The sequence below is a fragment of the Lepisosteus oculatus genome, chromosome 4 (assembly GCF_040954835.1).
Source record: "Lepisosteus oculatus isolate fLepOcu1 chromosome 4, fLepOcu1.hap2, whole genome shotgun sequence".
Taxonomy (NCBI): domain Eukaryota; kingdom Metazoa; phylum Chordata; class Actinopteri; order Semionotiformes; family Lepisosteidae; genus Lepisosteus; species Lepisosteus oculatus.
The window spans coordinates 4,659,989-4,681,630 of record NC_090699.1 but is presented as its reverse complement, the minus strand read 5'-3'; the positions used below and the strand labels follow the sequence as shown (position 1 = coordinate 4,681,630).

Here is a 21,642-nt window from a genome sequence, read left to right as displayed (position 1 = left end):
CAATTACCAGACCAACTAAAACACAAGGGAGTGTGTTAAAACTACCCATCATGACAACCCCTCTGTGTCTCTCCAGTGTCCAGCTCTCCTCTGTCCAGGAGCTCTGTAGTGGTCAGTCAGGGTGTGAAGGACGGACAGTGGTCCTGGATGACTGATCTCAAGCCTGTTCTGTATGAACCCCTCTGTGTCTCTCTTGTGTCCAGCTCTCCTCTGTCCAGGAGCTCTGTAGTGGGTGGTCAGGATGCATCAGAGGGAGAGTGGCCCTGGATGGTTTATTTTCAGATCACTCCTGTCAACACGAAACCTGGAGAGTATTTTGAATGTGGTGGCTCCCTGATCAGTAGTTGCTGGGTTTTCACTGCAGCACACTGCCCAGAACTGTGAGTAACTACAACTCTACTTCACTTATATTATAATAATAATAACAATAACAACTTACACTCCACTCAAAGCACTTTACAGGTAATGGGGAACCCCTCCACCACCATCAGTGTGCTCTCTCTCATTACAGGGTGACTCTGGGGGCCCTCTGGTGTGTAAAGAGAACAACAGATGGGTTCAGGTCGGCGTTGTGAGTTTTATAACCAGTGAGAACTGCGAAGCTCCCAACACCCTCGGGGTCCTTACCCGGGTGCTCAGCATCAGGCCCTGGATCAAGAAGAATACAGGTGTTTGAAGCTTCACCTGATGCTGGGGAACAGCGCCCCCTGCTGCTTCAGAAGCTCATTGCAGGCTCTTCAGTTCACAGATCTGACTCTGTTTGTAACAAAAGCAGATTATCTGACCTGCTGCACAGTTCCTCTCCCCCCTCCAATCCCTCTCTCTGCGACTCTTGGCTCTGCTCTGCCTCCTGTGAGAGATCACTTGTACTGAGACTCAATAAAGCTCCAGTCATTCACACTCCTGTGAACTAGCAAGGAGAGGATGACCTCAGGAATAGTGATTGTGTAAATTTTATCATTTAAATTATATTAAAGACAAAGAATATGCTGTGTACATTTTCATATTTAGCTATCATTACCATCTGTGTGTACATTAGGTATGTATTACATTACCGTAGTGTTATTATTTTCTGCTAACAAAATTTACCTTTGAATTGTCTCTATGTGGATGTAAACCTGAAAGAGGCACATCATGTTCACAAGCTCCAGTATAATAACAGTTTAAAATTAACAAGTCTAAACAGAGTACAACTTAATTCTATAATTGGAAAAGGATGGTCCCTCAGCACTGACCAGGAATGGAAACCAGTGTTTTCTGGCAACAGCCCAACTGCTCCACGAGCCACGTTAAGCTTCATTGCTCCACCTGGTGGCTTTACAAAGCACTGCAGTCAGACCACTGAAACTTTCTAAATAGCTGCGGTCTCCCGCAGTATCTAGCAGCCGCTGGACTGTGAACTACTGCAGTATCCCTCGCTGGCACTGACTTTTATAAGAGACTCTGGGGCTCCTGTCTCTGTACACACCTGCACCTTATTTTATAAGAGACTCTGGGGCTCCTGTCTCTGTACACACCTGCACTGGCTTTTATAAGAGACTCTGGGGCTCCTGTCTCTGTACACACCTGCACTGGCTTTTATAAGAGACTCTGGGGCCCTGTCTCTGTACACACCTGCACTGGCTTTTATAAGAGGCTCTGGGGCTCCTGTCTCTGTACACACCTGCACTGGCTTTTATAAGAGACTCTGGGGCTCCTGTCTCTGTACACACCTGCACTGGCTTTTATAAGAGACTCTGGGGCTCCTGTCTCTGTACACACCTGCACTGGCTTTTCTAAGAGACTCTGGGGCTCCTGTCTCTGTACACACCTGCACTGGCTTTTATAATAAACTTTATTTTATATAGCACCCTTAAAGTGCTTTACAGAATGACAATAAATAAGACTACACCAGATAAAAACAATGACAACACACAGAGGAGACCGTGGAGGGTGGTAGTGAGAACAGCAGAGGGGTGAGGAACAAGCCAGGTCAGTAAAGACTCTTCTAGAGAAGGAGGTTTGAGTCTGGATTTGAAGGAGTTGAGAGAAGGAGACTCTCTGATATCCTTGGGGAGAGAGTTCCAGAGCTTGGTGGCACAGCAGGAGAAGGCCCTGTCACCCCTAGAGTGTAGACAGGCTTTGGGATGTACTGGAGTGTCCAGTCAGTGTGTCTGTATTAACCCCTCTCTCTCAGTGCAGTGTTAATGTACTGGAGTGTCCAGTCAGTGTGTCTGTATTAACCCCTCTCTCTCAGTGCAGTGTTAATGTACTGGAGTGTCCAGTCAGTGTGTCTGTATTAACCCCCCTCTATCTCTCAGTGCAGTGTTAATGTACTGGAGTGTCCAGTCAGTGTGTCTGTATTAACCCCTCTCTCTCACTGCAGTGTTAATGTACTGGAGTGTCCAGTCAGTGTGTGTGTATTAACCTCTCTCTCTCAGTGCAGTGTTAATGTACTGGAGTGTCCAGTCAGTGTGTGTGTATTAACCCCTCTCTCTCTCAGTGCAGTGTTAATGTACTGGAGTGTCCAGTCAGTGTGTCTGTATTAACCCCTCTCTCTCTCTCCCAGGTCTGGACGGGCTGTACGAGCGCTGTGCCCAGTACAAGAAGGATGGCGCCAACTTCGCCAAGTGGCGCTGCGTGCTGAAGATCACACCCACCACCCCCTCCCATCTCGCCATCATCGAGAACCCCAACGTCCTCGACCACTACGCCAGCATTTGCCAGATAGTACGAGCCGGGGTCGGGGGTTAAGAGACGCATTCAGTTCCGACATCAATTATATTTCTTTTCCCATTTGAATTGACACATCATAGAGAGTTTACCCTATCAAATTCATTTTCCTAACACTTTCATTCTGATGTAGTTTTGTAGGACACATCCTGTACTGTCTAATGCAGCACTAAGTATGTGGAAAAGCAGAAAATTATGATGGGCAAAAAGCATCGCTGTTTTCTGAGCTTTACCTGGGCCCCAAAATACAGCGACAAGGTTAGAAATGTTCCAAGTACCAGCGGGATCCTGACCCTAGCCCTAGCTGGGGTGGAAACTGAGAGATTCGGCAATGCGTTTCTGAAGCCTTCCCCTTAACAGGTTTAAAAAGAAAAGGTTCCTCAAACTAAAAAAATAGGAACTCCAACAATCAAATCCCAGTGGAACAACCAAAATCCCGGTAGGACTGGTGGGCCCTGTAACCAGTTGGACATACTGGACTAGTTCCGGTTTTTGATTTGGAAGCAGTGCGTGCGTGTGTGTGCGTCCCAGTCTGTGAGCTCTGGGCCTGCTCCCCTGTGCACCCCTGTGCACCCACCTGCGAGCGCTGCCCCAATCCGTGTTAACATGGCATCGTGCCCATCGTGGAGCCCGAGATCCTGCCCGACGGAGACCACAACCTCAAGTGCTGCCAGTACGTCACTGAGAAGGTGAGAGAGTCGGGGCGCAGGGTGGGGTGGGAGAGGGGGCGTTGGTGCGTTATTGTGCTACCCCTAGAAGTGGTCTTACAGTGAGCTGCAGTTTTCCTGCTGTGCCTGAGCACCATGGGGGCGCTGTTTCACACTGGAATAATTCCTTTGTGCTGCGGTTCCCCTGCTGTGCCTGAGCACCATGGGGGCGCTGTTTCTCACTGGAATAATTCCACAGCTGCAGTTCCCCTGTTGTGCCTGAGCACCATGGGGGTGCTGTTTCTCACTGGAATAACTCCTTTGAGCTGCAGTTCCCCTGCTGTGCCTGAGCACCATGGGGGCACTGTTTCTCACTGGAATAATTCCACTGAGCTGCAGTTCCCCTGCTGTGTCCGTTCCTCGGTGAGTTTGTCTGCTTGCTGTTGTGACAAACGTGGCTGCTGTGCCTCCAGGTGCTCGCTCGTGAGGAGGTGGGGGTTACATTTCGAGGGTTTGGGGTCCGGCGGTTTTGTGACGCCCCTCTCTCTCTCCCTCTCTGTCCCAGGGGTGACGTTCCTGTCCGGTGGGCAGAGCGAGGAGGAGGCCTCCATCAACCTCAACGCCATCAGCCAGTGCCCCCTGCACAAGCCCTGGGCCCTGACCTTCTCGTACGGCCGCGCGCTGCAGGCCTCCGCGCTGAAGGCCTGGGCAGGCAAGAAGGAGAACGCCAAGGCCTCCCAGGAGGAGTACATCAAGAGAGCAACGGTACTGACCCACTGTCTCACTGACTGACCCACTGTCACACTGACTGACCCACTGACCTACTGACTGACCCACTATCTCACTGACCCACTGTCACACTGACAACTGACATGCTGACCCACTGACAACTGACACGCTGACCCACTGACTCACTGACAGACTGACTGACGTTCTGACACACTGACTGACCCAGTGACGCAGTGACTGACCCACTGTCACACTGACACAATGACATGGAGGAGAGCACCAAGCCCTCACAGGTACTGACACACCGACTGACGCACTGAAACCTGCCACAGAGAAACAGATCAGGACCGCTTCCTGCTTTTTAAGGAAATAAGTGCCCTGGACAGTCGATCAGTGAGTGTTTCCCTGGGGACCAGCAGTGAAGCCGGGTGGAGGGGCAGTCTGCTGCTCGGACACTCTGTACTTAGCCGGTGCTGATATCTGTCTCTCCCTCTCTCTCAGACTAACAGCCAGGCTGCAGTCGGGAAGTATGTTCCCACCGGAGACAAAGGCGCAGCTGCTGGAGAATCCCCGTTCGTCGCCAACCACGCCTACTGAGAACACTCCACCCCTGGTGAAGACACGCCCCCTGCCGTGACATCATCACATGGGGTCGGGACTCTCGAGGGGAGACGTGGCGAGACAGACAGCGCCTTCAGCCAATCGGGCGCCTGCGTTTGTGTAGTTAACTGTGCTGTCCTGGTAGTTGTAGGCCCTTCTGTGTGATGTCACTTCCTGTTCCATGTTGTGCCTTCTCTCTCCTTTTTGCCTCTAATATTGGGGGAAAAAAATAAATAAAGGTAACCCACAAATGCTGGATTTTGAGTTTTATGGGGAGATGTTGTCAAATTGTTTTGCTTCTGGAGCAGTAAGTGTCTTTACTAGGACAGGAGAACTTACCCCTGTCTCCTGCAGTCAGTGAGCTTGTTACTGAGTCAGGAAGTCCAGCAGTGATGTGGATTCAGGGTCACTCCTGAGACTACACTGTGTGAATGAAGACTGCTGGAGGTTCGGGGGGGCTGTCTCACCCCTGGGCTGCTCAGGGACAGGTCGAGCAGAAGGAAAAGACTCAGTGTTTCAGCTGCAGAGTCTCTACAGGCCTGAGGGAGGACGAGGAGAGCAGGAGAGTCCTGTGCTGGTGTCCTGAGACTGTTGTAGGGAGGAGGGGGTCAGTCCAGCTGGCTGTCTCTTGATTTCAAGCAGCTGAACTAGAACAGGCTAAACTCAGGCTCATAACTGAGGTCCTTAGGCAGTTTCCAGTAGCGTTAGTGATATTGACAGGCAGCCCTGAGCTTGATAGCTCTATTAACCAGTACTGGACACCACAGGAACACCGGTCAGCTCAGATACTCGACACAGCTGGGGCTGATGCTGACCAGAACACACTTCCACAGGAAGAAGCATTAACAGATAATTCCCCTCCGGTGTGTGTGACAACAGGAGAGACGGGAGTCCTCAGGTATGTGTGTGACAACAGGAGAGACAGGAGTCCTCAGGTGTGTTTGTGTGACAACAGGAGAGACAGGAGTCCTCAGGTGTGTGTGTGTGATAACAGGAGAGACAGGAGTCCTCAGGGGTGTGTGTGTGACAACAGGAGAGACAGGAGTCCTCAGGGGTGTGTGTGTGTGACAACAGGAGAGACAGGAGTCCTCAGGTGTGTGTGTGTGTGTGTGTGTGATAACAGGAGAGACAGGAGTCCTCTTGTGTTTGTGTGACAACAGGAGAGACAGGAGTCCTCAGGGGTGTGTGTGTGTGATAACAGTAGAGACAGGAGTCCTAAGGTGTGTGTGTGTGTGACAACAGGAGAGACAGGAGTCCTCAGGTGTGTGTGTGTGTGTGACAACAGGAGAGACAGGAGTCCTCAGGTGTGTGTGTGTGTGACAACAGGAGAGACAGGAGTCCTCAGGTGTGTGTGTGTGTGACAACAGGAGAGACAGGAGTCCTCAGGTGTGTGAGTGTGACAACAGGAGAGACAGGAATCCTCTTGTGTTTGTGTGACAACAGGAGAGACAGGAGTCCTCAGGGGTGTGTGTGTGATAACAGTAGAGACAGGAATCCTCAGGTGTGTGTGTGTGTGTGTGTGTGTGTGTGTGTGTGTGTGTGTGTGTGTGTGACAACAGGAGAGACAGGAATCCTCAGGTGTGTGTGTGTGTGTGTGTGTGACAACAGGAGAGACAGGAGTCCTCTTGTGGTTGTGTGACAACTGGAGAGACAGGAGTCCTCAGGTGTTTCTGTGTGATAATAGGAGAGACAGGAGTACTCAGGTGTGTGTGTGACAACAGGAGAGACAGGAGTCCTCAGGTGTGTGTGTGTGACAACAGGAGAGACAGGAGTCCTCAGGAGTGCATGAAAACAAGAATGACCATGTTTAAGGTTTTATTTATTCTCTTTGGCTATTTCAAGTAGTGAGTCAGAAATGGACTGTAAAGCTGGTATCACATCACTGCAGGATCCCAATAGAAAACTGAAAAACACTCTGGTCCCTCTCCCACAGTGATCTTGAGTGTGAGGCTCCTCTGTTCATCTCCTCACACACTGGTTGACCCTGACACTGAGACTCATGAGAGAACCAGCTGTGACACTGGGCAGAGAGAACTGAGATCAGTTCTTCAGCACAGGGACATGTGCACAGGGACTCTCAAATACATTTTCCATGCAAACAAGATTCTTCTCAAAATCGCGTGGCCCTTGTGTGCGTCTGAGAACCAGCCCTGTGGTTTGGGGGAATGAAAAGAATAAAAACCACACTGTTATCTTAATGAGCACTGAGACCACTGATGTAGAGAGGAACGTCTTCATGCTGGACCTCAGCAGACCTTTCTCTCATCTCATCCTGAGTCTGCAGGAAACAGTGTGTCTATATATACGATGTGACCACGTTCCACAGACACCACCAGACAACTTCTGACGAGCTGAGTACAGACCAACAAGAACTTCTGAGTTGAAGTTCTGAGAGTTCTGTGAAAACCAGGAAGGTGAAAATGATTTTCCTGAACTTCCTCTCTTTGGGTATACATCTTAGACTTATTTCAAGATGAATGAGTTTGAATAAAATATAGTTTGTTGAGTTTAAAAATTAACTTAGAATGACAATAACAATTTTGTGTCTGACCTCTGATGTTGTTTTCTATTTAGAGATTATTGATAAACTTTTGAAGCACTGTGTCTCCTGTCCTGTTGTGTGTTTATTACTGAGGGAGTCTTTGTGATCTACTCTCCCTCTCACTGTGTCTCCTGTCCTGCTGTGTGTGTTTATTACTGAGGGAGTCTCTGTGATCTACTCTCCCTCTCACTGTGTCTCCTGTCCTGCTGTGTGTGTTTATTACTGAGGGATTCTCTGTGATCTTCTCTCTCACTGTGTCTCCCGTCCTCTCTGGTGAGACTCTTGGCTCTGCTCTGCCTGCTGTAATAGATCCCTTGTACTGAGACTCAATAAAGCTCCAAGCATTCACACTCCTGTCTGCAGTGATTTTATTGGTCCAGGTCTGTTTGTAGTTTGTTCCGTCTCTCAACTGACTCTCCCCAGTTTCACAAATGCGGAAGGGACTTCGATGGAGTTTTTACATTTGTAAATGAACTTCCAGATCATTAAGATCACAATGCAAATGTAGAAATTAGACAGTGTTTCGGTAGACAGGCTCGACGCAATGGAGGTGTTCAGGTGCAGAAGGTTGGCTGTACTTTTTCGAAAGGCAGAAGTCAAGACTAATTTTTCCTTGACTGACGTGACATCATTAATGACTGTACACATGTGAAGTGCAGTAAGCAAGTTTAAACGCTGCAAAGGACCCAGTGAAGGTTTCTTCCCTGTAACTGATCTCCCTGTAGCTGGTAGGGAGCTGTGTCAGCATGCGTAGGCTGCAAAGGAACCAGGAAGGGTTTATTCCTGCTGAAAAGCGGAGGAAGGAAACTGCAGAGATAATGTAGCAGGAGAAGAAAACCCGGGAGGCAGGAGAGGGGAGAGGGGAGAGACAGAGAGACCATTCAGAAGGTGCTGCAAAGTGGAGAGGGGGAGAGAGACGTGTGAGAATAGAGACGATTACAGCACGTTTTGTTCCAAGGTAGAAAGAGGGACAAAATAATGAAAGGAAACAAATATACTTTATTAAATTACACGAAAACCAGTCTGTCGTTGAGAGAGGGAGAAGGGGTGAATCAAATTTCAGAATCATTTTTGTTTCTGACGTCTTTCTGCTGTGGGAGGTGAGAAACCCTTCTTTGAGAATGCAGACAGAGAGATCGGTGTGATCATGGCCGTCTGAGGTGAACTGAGAAACTAGGGGCTTGGAGAAATCTTTCATCTTCACAGCCCTGACGTGTTCTCTGAAGCGTCTCCAAGTCTCCTTCCTGTTTCAATATTCCATACATTTTAATTATAATAAGTCTTACTTTTAGTTGAGTAAAACAGCCATTTTAGTCATACAGACAGTTTAGTCAAGAAGTTTAATTTATTTGCATAATAAAATGTATTTCTAAGAAAATATGTAACAGATTGAAGTTCGATATTCATGTTGTCAACAGTGTTTTCCCGCGGTACAGCACTGCGTCACGAAGCGAACAAAGTGAAATATTTCAAATGCGGTCGGAGAGGGCGGTACTGAGAGTCCTGAACTGGACGTTTCTCAGGTTGTTCTGAGATTTTGGACTAAACACGGCTGGGATTTAAAAAAATAGCGAATTGTAGCACGTTTTGTTCCAAGGTAGAGAGAGGGACAAAATAATGAAAGGAAACAAATACACATCCCAAAGTTACAAAAATAATCCCTCAAATAATGATGCTCATCCTGCTGAGTACATGAACTGCCGAAGCAGTGCAGTAATCTCCCGGTGCAGTCTCTCCTGTTTCAGGTTAGTTTATATATATTAAACACAGCTGAACACAACACCAGGAATGCGTTTAACTTCACTTTTTACTTGAAGAGTTATTTAGCAGCTCAGCCATCTACTAACTTGCCTGCTCTAGGGAGCGTCTCACAATTACCACACTAACCAGCGCACAAGGGAGTGTGTTAAAACTACCTCTCTGACACAGTCCCTCTGTGGACAGAGAATCGTCCACATGAAATGTCCAAATGGCAGGATGGAAGACAAGACTGACACGGAGCCCAGGTTTCTGTCCGTGAAGAAAAAAACTTGCCGCTGCCATAAACTTTTGGGCTTCCATATGAAGGAAAACAGAGCTTCACTGGCCAATTATCACACTTCATTGGGAACCAAAGACCAGAAAAAAGAGTAATATGCTGATGTAACCCTGACTAAGGGGAGCCGGGTATTAGACTGGCTGTAGCTGCTCACAGACGCAGCACTGCCTGCAAACTACAACTCCCATAACCACCCTGAGCCACTTCCTGTCTGCGTCACAGTCCCTATTCCTCCTGGCTGTGGTGACGTCACCGGGTCCCTCCCCATTCTGGCAGCTTCACGGTCACCGGCGCGCGCAGGAGAGACTCACACGGGATTTCATTTTTAAAAGTTTATTTTCTTAAAATTAGAAAAAAAACACAGCAGGGTTTCCAGAGATATTTACAAGTCAGGAGTACAGCAGGCTGGTAGCGAGGTATCTCGCCCTCTCTCGTACATGTTATTTTTCCCCATTTAAATGTGTTATATTGAAATAAAAAATTTAAACACGATACAACATCATCTACAATTACTATTGTATTTCTGACATCACCTCACTACCCGTCAGTAAACCCGTCTCCCAGTATGAGCAGTGGGCCAGAGAGCTGGGAGAGAGTCAGCCTGTGTTCATGAGTCAGTGACGGGTTTAATCTCCACACTGACAGCAGGCAGCAGCTCAAGGGCTTTATTACGATCCTCAGTCCAGAAGACAGGATAGATCTTCTCCCCCTGAGGGAAGACCATGTTAGTGAAAGTGTAGACATGAGCTCTGGACTCCACTGTGTAAAAGGAGACCTTCCTCTCCTCAATATCCACACACACCCCCAGCTTCCTGGGCCGCAGACTGAGGGGGAGAGGGGTCTCAGGGTCAGTGAGAGCAGAGAATTCACAGAGATAAGAGTTCAGCCACCAGTATTTCAACAACCAGTAACCCTCCTGGGGAACAAATCTGAACTCTCCCTTCTTCCTGGCAGACTCTCTGGTCACTCCTATTCTCCAGTCATCATTCACCTCCACCTCCCAGTAGTGTCTCCCTGAGGTGAAGGCCTCCCTGCTCACGACACAGTGACAGAGATCAAACCTGTGAGGATTGTCAGAGAGACTCTTCCTCTGTCCCCGTCTCACTCTCTTCCCATCCTCAGACAGACTGAGCCCACAGTGAGCTGTATCAGGGTCCAGATTCACAGCAGCTGGGGAATAAAACACAAACATCACAACAGGCTCCTGCCGATCACAGTCCAACTCAACTCCATCAGACCGTGAAATGTCTTTGTCCCCAAACACACCGAGAGAGAAACACCAGTCAATTACTAATGACCGCTCTTCCCTTCCAGAGAAACGACATCTTCTTCACTGTTTCACTAGTATTACACATGGAAGTGATCCCCAGTATCCTCTAAATACAAACATTAAACACTTGTTTTCACAGCGATTAAACTTTTTTTTTTTAAACGACATTATTAATAAACACAGGACCGACCAGACTGCAGGAGAAACTACAGCCTGACCACTCGCTTTCAAACACTTCAAACCCACCACAACGACCTGTATACTGTAAGAAACTGGACATCCTGTCTGTTAAACCGGTTTATTTCAAATCCCAGATCAGCAGCTCGTTCATCTTCTCTAAGACCATTTTCCTGATGACGCAGAATAAAAAAGTGCTGAATTCAAAGACTGTATACTGCTCGTTTGTGACAGAAAAAAAAATATAATGGCAAAAGCAAAGTCTTACTGAAATATAATAAAGCCTTAACACTTCCATTGAAAATGTGAAGAAATATCCAAAGTATTCAATTTAAAGCAGAAATAACACATCCAGAAACCTGGAGAGAAAGACGAGAGAAACAGAGGCGCTCATACTGACTTCAGACTGCTCGCGCTCACTGTCCGCCTCTCTGATAGGAGACACGAGCTGTCAATCAGTGAGCTCTGATCACTGAGAGACAGGGGGCGGGGCTTATACATGCCCAGAGCGAATGGGGGTTTTAATCGATTCAAGAAGCTTTATTCGCATGACTAATGAATACTGACTTAATACTCTCCTCATACTTAATACTTCAGTGTAAACTCTTAATACTGAATACCTTAATACTGAGTAAATACTCCCCTTTGCTTGTCTGCCTGTCAATCTAGTGAAGCTCAAAGAGATTCTTATCAGCTCTTATTTTTTTACTCCTGGATAATAGAAAGGCTGTATAAAAGAGCCCATCTAGTGTAAAATATATAAATATAAATAGATTGGACATGGCCTAGAAAAATAGGTATCTACATGTGCTACATTTTGAAAAATCACTTTTGATGAAATTAAATGTGTTTTTATTTGGAGGGGTGGATATTTCTTCCTAGCGTGTGTACTGAGAAAGATATATATACATCTGATGTTTCAGACTTGATGTCCAGGTGGTTCCTTGAATTCAGACCCTGAACCAGTTCTGGACTCTCTATCCTGTCCAAGATATTGCAAGATGTTCAGGACACAAACACTCCAGGATAAAATGACCTTTGAGGAGCTGGGGGTTAAAGAGGTTCAGCTCCCAAAAATACAATATTAACACAGCCAGAGGAAAGAGGGAAACAGAAAAGGAAAAGGTGATTTTATGTTTCTTCCTGCTGACCCAACAGCCTGGTTGACATGTGAAGAGAAGCAGCCATTTCTCAGACAAGAGAGAGGCCTACAGGCCCCAGAGGAGCCCCTGTACCAGAGTCCCACTGCTGCCTCTCACAAGAGGCTGTGTGTCTGTGAAACTGCAGGGGAAGAGTACTCTCATTATACCATCCTTTTATTCCAACCTTTAACAGTGTTTCTCCTTAGGATTTGAATGGCTTGTTTTTACGAGACTGGCTCTGCTCCTGATTCCTCCTGATATTCCACAGTTATTCCCAAATCCAGGGTCACTGGCTCTGCCACATTCAGCCTGTAGACCCTCAGTCAGGAGTGAGCAGAGACCAGAGCACATGGCCTTCAGGGAAAATGAGTTTTCTACACTGTCAGCCCCTTCACCAGGAGAGACTGCTACTGGCCATTAGACTGAAAAACAGGATGGAGATAGAAATTCCCACCATGAAACTTTGATTGATCTTCACAATAACCCCAGACACTAGGGCTTAAAACAGCATCTCTGTCATCAAGAAGAGACAGACCTACCTGCAGCACTGCACAGCCACTGCCATTCTGAAACACAGAGATACAGACACTGTTAATCACAGTCACACAGTGGAGCAGAGAGACACAGACACTGTTAATCACAGTCACACACTGGGCTCCATAATCGAGACAGAGTTGTCACTACAGTTTTCATTATGAACCTCAAAGTACCAAAACTCAGGGGGTCAGAGGTAATGAAATTCACAGACCACTAATGTTCTCTTGAACTGGTTTCTTTCAAGAGACTAAAAGTTACAATTACAAGAGAACTTCAGACATACAGTATCAGTATTAAAAATCAGGAGCTCAACTTCATTCACATTGAAACCTCCTCTTTATTGCTCATGTTTTAAGAATTGAAAAAATACATTAGTAATATAGAAGTATTTAAGAATGGACTTCTGTGATGTGTTATTTTAATGATACATTGTTAGTGTTGTCCAGGTCTTCCTGATCCAACAGAATTGCCCTTTAGGGAGCTCCTGCCCCCCAGTTCCCCAGTTTAAATACCCCTCTGTCCTCCACACACACTGACAGGGAGAGAGCTGGAGCCCAGCAGGAGCTGTGACTTTACACACAGTGGACTTACGCAGGTCAGGGATGGGGCTGCCTTCACCTGTACAGAAGAAAGGAGAGGGTCAGTACTGAGCTGTAGTGTCCTGGGGGACACTGTGTCCACCACAGACAATACTGGGGTTATACCCCAGACAGGTGAACAGGGCAAAGGTCATGTAAAGATATAGTTTATAGTGTGACAGGGCGTGGGTTATCCGGCTGTGCTGTTTGCTGGATTTGTCTAATATCTCTGAAGGAGATCGAGCACCAGTGTGAAAACAGCTCACAACCAGCAACCCACTGAGACCCAGCAGGTGTGAGCCTGGCCAATACCTGGAGGGGAGACTCCCTGGAGAGCTGAGGCTGCTGCTGGAAGAGGTGTTAGTGGGGCTGGTAGGGGGCGCTCACCCTGCAAGCCCCAGTACAGTGAGGGGGACACATGATATTATTCTTAATGTTATTATGTAGGATCACGAGGTCAGCAGTGAAAGTGTTCTTACCATCAGTTGTGTAAATATTGTAATAACAGATTTTGTCATCCATTTATTAAAATGCTCCACTGTGTAGGACTCATGATTTGTACCCATGACAGGTAGTCTCCTACAGACTGTGAGCTTTTCATAGTAAAAAGGTTTTTATTTAGGTTGGGTGATTTTATAGCTCAGTCAGTCCAGCACAGACATGACTCCACTGGCGGAATGACAACATGATCACTGTGAAAGGAGATGAGGTTTTCCACAGGAACACGATGTGAACCTGCAGTGAATCTCAGTTTACACTGATTCTCATTCTCCTTACTCTTTTATCAGTGCATTTCTCACCAGGAATCAATACTCATTAATATTAGTGCTCAATAGCAGTACCATGCCTGTATCTTCAACAGGAAACAGACCTACCTGCAGCACTGCACAGCCACTGCCATTCTGAAACACAGAGATACAGACACTGTTAATCACAGTCACCCACTGGAACACAGACATACAGACACTGTTAATCGCAGACACACACTGGAACACAGAGACACAGACACTGTTAATCACAGTCTCACACTGGAACACAGAGATACAGACACTGTTAATCACAGTCACACACTGGAACACAGAGATACAGACACTGTGAATCACAGTCACACTCTGGTAATAAGATGTCAGTACAGTCAGTACTGTCAGTCAGCAGAGTTTCACACAGTGTACATACGTGATTTTGGGATAGGAGCTCGCTTCACAGCATCTGCAGAGAGAGAGTAGATCTTTATTGTATTAAAGACCTTTATTGCTTCTTACCTGTTATTATACCAGAGTTTATCCTACAGTCTGCAGTCAGTTCAGGATCCCCAGTCTCCACTGCAGTGTGGATCAGAGTGTCAGTGAGTGTGAGCAGCAGTGGCTGTAAGACTGGAGTCTCACTCAATAAGTCTGAGCAGCACAAGGCAATAAGACACACAGACACATCACAGGACACCCTGGAGTCTGGTGCTTGAGCAATTGAGAGAGATAAGAAATAAACACAGTCTGCAGTCTCCAGCACTATTCCAGCACTAGGGATATTTCATATTTAAATAACCATCCACTGATACTGAATTCTGTTCATTGTTCAGTCAGATGAGTGAAAGTGTGGGCTGCTCTCACACAGACTAAGGGTCCTGTACCCACAGTGTCCAGTATCACTGACTGAGTGACCTGTACCCACAGTGACCAGTATCAATGTCTAAGTGACCCATCCCCACAGTGACCAGTATCACTGACAGAGGCACAGATATGTCCTGCTCACTGGTCACACTGCCTGATCTCTGGACATCAGCTGGACAGTGAGAGATGACCAGTCACACTCCATGGTGAGCACATCTCCACACCAGGCCTGATCCAGGAAGACTGACACACAGACAGTATCAGTCTGACACAGACAGGGGCCCAGCTGGCTGAACACAAGCAGTCAGAGCAGCTGTGTTGTTCCAGCTCTACAGACACTGTGTGTAACAGCAGGACACAGACAGGACCCTCACAGTGTCAAGATACAGACTGTTCACTCAGGACAGGGGGCTGATGGCCTGTTGTCAGTTTGAAACAAGCCTTTTCAGAGTGTCTTTGACACATTAGAAGAGGGCAAAGAAGACTGATATTCATACAAGCAGCATTTCTTACTTTATAGTTTCTGCTGCCAGTTAGTTTTTTTCACCCATGCAAGTGGTCTAAAACTAAAGTTTTCATTAAAATATTAACTTTGAAAATGTGCATTGGGACCAAACTGAGAGGGAGTCAAAACTAAGATCTCCATATTTACATTGTTGTAGAGAACTTTCTCTATTTCTCTGTAGCTTCTATTGCTTTTGTAAATCTTTTGTTAATCTTCACAACTGATCAAATACCTGTGTGTATTACTGATGAAAATAAAAGAAGGATACACTTCAGTGCAATATAGTTCATTACAGTAGAGTACAGTAAACTGCAGAACAACAGTGCACTCAAATATAATTCATTAGTGTTTGTACTGGTGGATCTGTGATCTCACAGACACAGAAGATCACTTACCCAGTTCTGTGAGGATGACAGGAATGGCTGGAATAATAAGACATGATTTAGACCATCAGAGCTCTGGTGTCTGATGACACTCAAATTGGTTTAAGTTTTCAATTTCAAATTGGCAGTTAATAGCTCCTTCCATAAATAAACTGTCAATTATAGTGTTAATAAACAAGTTGTTCTACGTTGACCTTGTATCATAATAACATACAATTCAGTTAGAACACTGATGCAGGATCATTTACAGAGGAGCTCCTGCTGAAATCACTACAGGACACAGTACAGAGAGTCTGACTGATTTACTCACCATTGAGTTTCTCCTCCCCTGTAAGAAACACAGACAGGACACTCAGTGACACGGGATCAGGGCTGCAGAAGCTGGAAAAATACATTAGCCATGTTTTCTATTACACATATTCTATATTTCACTGAACAAAAGAACATAAGAGACAGAATCCTGGCAGGTTGTTCTGCCTGTCTAGCCATACGTTTAACAGTAATTGATCCACAGATCTTATTCAACCCTTTCTGTTGTAAACTTCCACAGAACTGACCCCTCTTACTTCAGTTCTCTCTGATAGATTGGAAAGTTCTGTCACTCTCTCCAGTACATCTGTGATTTCTGTGATAGATTAGCAGGTCTGACACTCTCTACCATTCATCTGTGATTTCCCCTTTAAGGGTCCCCACCCCTTACTGTCACATGATAATGTTTGACCAATGAACACAGAGCTCATGAATACACTGTTCCAGACTGAGGGACAGTCACTGCCATCGGGGTGAAATAGACAGGGAGGGTTGGGGGTCTTTGAATGGGCTTGACTATGGTGACAAAGATAGATACTCTGGAATCAGAGGACTGCACTACTCTGTAAAGTGAATCCTTAAACTACTGCAGCTGTGTGTGGTTGTCAAAGCTTATTCTAATATTAAAATTTTAATTTTTATTTACCTGTTAGTGCCTTTCTGCATTAATCATACTGTACAGTAGCAATAAATAATCTCATGAAATACAATGATTACACACAACTCTGCACAAACTACTGTACAGTGTTTCACAATATTGTGTAACACTAACAGAAATATTTTTCATTTCATAGAGTACACAGAATTATTAGAGATTGTGTATAAATAGTCATAAGAAAAAAAGTTAATTTTATTTTACATGTTGCTTATTAAAAATATAGTATACACAGAGGGTTTAAGAAGAGATTGTACTGTAATTTATAGCAATTGTAACGTTCCTGGAGCCTGAGCACCTGACCTTCATCGTCCAGCTTGCTCTTTCCTCTCTATAAACAGAGTCCAGTTTCCTCTCTCTGTCTGTCTGGCCATCACTCTCTCCCTCTTTACCTTCTTCCTTCCTGTCCTATCTGAGTGACCAGCACGCCTGTGTCCCTAACAAGGACAAGAGGCCTGTTCACTGCACTCCCAGTCTCCTGCCTCTCTCGTCCTCCTGCAGAGGGAAACTACAGAGAATCGCTACAACATATTGTAGTTTCAAGACATGTGATCATTAGGCTAAGGAGGAAGAACAGATTAAATGAAGCTGCTTTCGCAAGTTCCACCTATTGATCTGTCTTGAGCAGCAAAGGGCTGATTGTGGCTCACTGGTATAATGTAGTGAGTTTATCTCAGGGTTTGATGTGTATTATAGATGGCTGCATCTGTAACTCTCCTGGAGGGTAGTTCTCTATCAAGACTAGAAGATGCTCTGGCTAATGAGCTAAACATTTTCATTTTTTTAGTTCCTACTGGCTGCATTATAAATTGTCAGTTGTTATCAAGAGGAGTGTCCTGACCTGCTCATACACAGAGGAATTTTAAATCCTTCCTGACACAGGCATTCAGACACACATGTCTATATATAATGAGCACATACTGTCCATTCTTCTCCACTGGATCACCAGAAGTACTGATGCTGCTACAGTAACAGCTGCTGTTAGGAAGAGAGTCACCATCCATCCAGAGGGAGCAGGGAAATAGTCTCCTGGAAAACAGGACAGGGATATTATCACACAGACACTGACACACAACTAGTAGGGTTTGTTACGGTCAGCGTGAAGAAATATTTTTGTTAAATCTATAATACGATGTACAGATACTGTAGAATTGATGTATAGCTGCACACTGATTCAACCCTAAATAGACCCCATGCAATATCATACTCTTCTGGGAAATATCGTTTTAGAATCACTCACTTTTTTATGTTTCTACTGCCCAGAGTAGTATTGTATATTTTGTATGGGTGTGAGTGATACTCCACTGCTCCTCTATTCGTACTGTCGTGCTGGTATGACTCTCTTTATTTGTATGGTTGTGGTCCATGTGGTCCATTCTGTTAGGGTCCATGTGTGTCAGGTCTCAGTTCTCTGTACACATGTCAACCAGGAAGCCTGTATCATTATGTCTTGTAAAATAATTCACAACCTACAAATAACATCACAATCAGACAAACCACAACTAATGCATATACAGTACATTTTAAATGATTAAAAAACAGAATAATATTAAAATTGACAATATTGCACAGGTGTTCTTCTTATAAAATGACATTCATATTACACAGGTGTCCAACCCACACAGACAGCTGTTAAGTCTTCCTTATCACTGACCACTGTCAGACTGGTCAAAGGTCATTAAACAGACATGTGAGACCAACTCAGTGTTTGACTACATCTGCCTGCGAAACAGATTTGATGGATAAACATGCAGTTTAGTTATCAGGAGCTGCAGACCACAAAATCAGCAGAGAGATCTGTGTGAGCCAAGTGAGCCACCAGCACAAAAGACTACAGTGTGGAGCAGAAATCTCTCTCTAGACAGGGAGCCATAGGACTGGCGCCAGTTGAAGTGTCTCAGTCAGGGAGACTGGTTGAGCCCAGATGCTGACGATGTCACAATGGAGCCAGACTGAAGTACAGAGCTCTGCTGTTGAGAGGCAAAGATCCAGTAATGACACCTGGAGAATTTAAATAGTCACAGTGCTCTTCTTTGTTTAAAGTGAGAATAATATGGGCAAGATGGGTAAGAAAATGTAGCCGCAAATAAATCACAACTAGAGTGTCAGTGACACGTGAGGGAGAAATCTGGAGGTATTTTATAGAGATTTGTTTTTCCTAAACTGTATTCAAAACTAAATATTGTTTGCTTTCTATATTGCTGGTATACACAAGACAAAATCTGTATACCGTAAAGAGGGGATCTCTCTGAATGGACTGACAGATAAAGTTTGATCTTTTAGAATTTATGTCAAGAATTACAGTATATGAGAAAGATAATCATCAGTAGGTGTTACCAGAGAAAAAACGGAACATATTGAAATTGTATGTGATCCAAAATAAACAGGCAGAGAGAGCTCAAGAATCACAGAATTTCCCTTGAGACTCTCCTGTGTGCTGTCAATAGAGCCGGTTCTGACTCCCGTGGAGTGCGTTATTAAAGACCCTATGCGGACGGTATAATCCGTAAAAGACAAGGTTAGGATGGGTGGACAGACAGGGGGAGGTGACCGTAGTGAGCAGGTGCTCGGGGGAAATGAAGTAGCAATCAAGTCCAAAGAAATCCAAAAGAGAAGTCAGGGCGCAGTCTATAATCCAAGAGCCGGGAGATCCATCCAAGACAAACGGTTAAAAGGGGGAACCGGGTCGGAACCGGCACAAGAACAGGAACAGGAACTAAAAACATAACGGGTCTGCATCCCAGGCGGTCAGGACACCGGGGAAAAGGCCTGCCTTCGTAGAACCTGGAAAATAGGCAAGCCTTGTGGCGTCCATCTTCCAATACTGAGCCCAGAACTGCAGAGATGCTGGGCTTTTAACCAAAAAGCAAACAGGACGCACCAGGAAATAATAGAAATTAATCATAACCGAAAGGGGTAGGAGCGCCCTCTAGAGGAGGGATGTGGAACGTAACATGTGCATAGCAAGCCTTTGACTGAAAGAGTGACTCCTGCTTTACTGCAACGACATGGTAAAAGAAAATCTCATGGAACTAAAGAGTTACATCCTAGAAACTGATATATCCTTCTTAATGTTTTTATAACAATAAATCCCATAATGGTTTCATCATTTAGACTTAATGACAACAGCACCATTACATATGCCAGCAGCCATATCACCCTGCAACTCACAACTGGCAACCCACTGAAGCTAAGCAGGTGTGAGCCTGGTCAGTACCTGGATGGGAGACCTCCTGGGAAAAACTAAGGTTGCTGCTGGAAGAGGTGTTAGTGGGGCCAGCGGGGGGCGCTCACCCTGCGGTCCATGTGGGTCCTAATGCCCCAGTGTAGTGATGGGGACACTATACTGTAAACAGGCGCCGTCCTTCGGATGAGACGTAAAACCGAGGTCCTGACTCTCTGTGGTCATTAAAAATCCCAGGGCGCTTCTCGAAAAGAGTAGGGGTGTAACCCCGGTGTCCTGGCTAAATTTCCAATTGGCCCTTACTAATCATGGCCTCCTAATAATCCCCCTCTATGAATTGGCTACATTACTCTGCTCTCCTCCCCACTGATAGCTGATGTGTGGTGAGCGTTCTGGCGCACTATGGCTGCCGTCGCATCATCCAGGTGGATGCTGCACATTGGTGGTGGTGGAGGGGAGTCCCCATTACCTGTAAAGCGCTTTGAGTGGAGTGTCCAGAAAAAGCGCTATATAAGTGTAAGCAATTATTATTATTATTATTATTACATATAAATGTTTTTATTATAAGGGGAATTCATTCTCAATTGTTTGTTTCAATAATATGTCTGTGAAGTTTGTTTTAGACTTTTACAAAATCATTTGTTATATTTAATAGTCTACTTACTGTAATGATTAAGGTAAGCTCTGTACTCACTGGGTATGTGGAGCTGAGATCCCCAGTCTGGCTCAGGAAGAGCACTTCTCACCAGGCAGGAGAAGATGTTGGACTCCTGTTTGACTGGGATGTAGCTGCTGACACTGAGGAGCCCCTGACTGTCCGTGTCCACTGTGGGGGGCTGTGATGTCACCTCGTTTCCATCCCTGTCTGTCCAGATCACTGCAGGTTGAGGGAACCAGCCCTCTGATCTGCACAGCAGCTGGGCCTGATCTCTTCCAGGGGAGTGGAGAGACACTGAGGGCTGGGAGCCCAGGACTATGGGTCCAACACAAGAGATTTCTGAGAGTGAGAAGTATGATGGAGGGAAACTAGAAACATCTTTGTCAGCACTCTGCTGGTTCTCAATAAACATAATGTAATCAAAGACAGATAAGCCAACATAAAATGTATAAATGAATTTATATGTTTAATTTATAACTCTGTTTATCAAATGGTACATTTCAAGAAGGTTCAGTGGGGAAAATACAGTAAATAAACAATGAGAAACTAAAGCTTCCTCAATGATCAGAAAATACACTTTGTCTAAAAGGGCTATAGCAACCAGGAAGCACAGGGTACAACACCCTGGACAGGATATCAATCTGTAACACTCACCTCTCACTGCCAGGTCAATAACAGCATCATCATCCCACTGTTTAGACTTTACCATGCATCTGTACCGTCCATGATCAGAGCCGCGCACTCCTCTCAGCTTTAGAGACACATTGCCAAATAGGAGCTCGTCTAGGAAAAGCTCAGTCCTGCCTCTGTAGGAGAGGTCCTGTGTTTGAAAGTTATAGGAGCCAAACTCAAACAAACACACAGGGGCAACGTAATTGTCTCTAATCCACATGATCTGTAGATCCACAGCACTGATTTCAGGAAGGAGGTAACAGGGCAGAACAGTTTCTTCACCAGCTACAGCAACAACATGATCAGTTGGAACAACAACCTGAAACTCTAAAAGAGAAAGAAAACGGTTTCAGACTTTTCAGACATTCAATCAAACTGATATACAGGAAATTTTATTAGAAAATGCAAGGTATAAGTCTGTATCCTGCCCATGCAAACCCATGTCATTGTTCAATAAGCCACACACAGTGATTGGTTTTGAGAGGCCAGAGGTGTAAAGTCTCAATAATACCAGCTCTTTCTACAGTCTGCTGTGACTGCCCAGTATGCCCTTACTGTTTGTGCTGAGTTGCTGAATTCAGGTCTCAGACTGGCTACATCAAGACCAGTTCTCTTACTCTATAGACCTTAGTCATAGTATGATAAGATAAGATGTTTATTGGCCATATACATTTCTTGTGTTAGAAATTTGTCTTTT

General features: G+C 45.5%; 2 protein-coding genes and 1 long non-coding RNA gene across 6 annotated transcripts in view; 2 read left to right on the top strand and 1 right to left on the bottom strand.

Annotated features, from left to right (window-relative positions):
* Positions 1 to 1,869: 1,869 nt before the first annotated feature.
* LOC138238196 (fructose-bisphosphate aldolase A-like) overlaps positions 1,870 to 21,642 on the top strand; it is a 216,302-nt gene continuing 196,529 nt past the window's right edge. Inside the window, exons 1-3 of the mRNA XM_069188243.1 lie at positions 1,870 to 1,938; positions 2,515 to 2,709; positions 3,318 to 3,401. Coding sequence (XP_069044344.1) covers positions 1,870 to 1,938; positions 2,515 to 2,709; positions 3,318 to 3,401 — 348 coding nt within the window. The remainder of the gene's footprint in view (positions 1,939 to 2,514; positions 2,710 to 3,317; positions 3,402 to 21,642) is intronic.
* LOC138238072 (uncharacterized) lies at positions 3,912 to 6,485 on the top strand. 3 transcript variants are annotated; one of them, XR_011189257.1, is made up of 5 exons: positions 3,912 to 4,124; positions 4,590 to 5,586; positions 5,702 to 5,873; positions 5,950 to 6,033; positions 6,468 to 6,485. It is a non-coding gene; the product is annotated as an uncharacterized lncRNA (long non-coding RNA). The 3 variants fall into 3 exon arrangements; XR_011189256.1 differs by having other exon boundaries at positions 5,702 to 5,869; positions 5,950 to 6,074; positions 6,468 to 6,482; XR_011189255.1 differs by having other exon boundaries at positions 5,950 to 6,074; positions 6,468 to 6,482.
* The window catches only part of LOC138238052 (butyrophilin subfamily 1 member A1-like), a 52,195-nt gene continuing 40,138 nt past the window's right edge, over positions 9,586 to 21,642 (bottom strand). The window contains exons 4-13 of one of the 2 annotated variants that reach the window (XM_069187876.1): positions 20,928 to 21,272; positions 20,310 to 20,588; positions 17,353 to 17,460; positions 15,778 to 15,795; positions 15,480 to 15,506; positions 14,149 to 14,181; positions 13,848 to 13,874; positions 12,986 to 13,012; positions 12,397 to 12,423; positions 9,586 to 10,438 (exon numbers count right to left, since the gene is read on the bottom strand). In XM_069187876.1, the coding sequence (XP_069043977.1) occupies positions 9,876 to 10,438; positions 12,397 to 12,423; positions 12,986 to 13,012; positions 13,848 to 13,874; positions 14,149 to 14,181; positions 15,480 to 15,506; positions 15,778 to 15,795; positions 17,353 to 17,460; positions 20,310 to 20,588; positions 20,928 to 21,272 (1,454 nt within the window). In that variant the 3' untranslated portion in view covers positions 9,586 to 9,875. The remainder of the gene's footprint in view (positions 10,439 to 12,396; positions 12,424 to 12,985; positions 13,013 to 13,847; positions 13,875 to 14,148; positions 14,182 to 15,479; positions 15,507 to 15,777; positions 15,796 to 17,352; positions 17,461 to 20,309; positions 20,589 to 20,927; positions 21,273 to 21,642) is intronic. The other variant, XM_069187875.1, reaches the window with a different exon arrangement.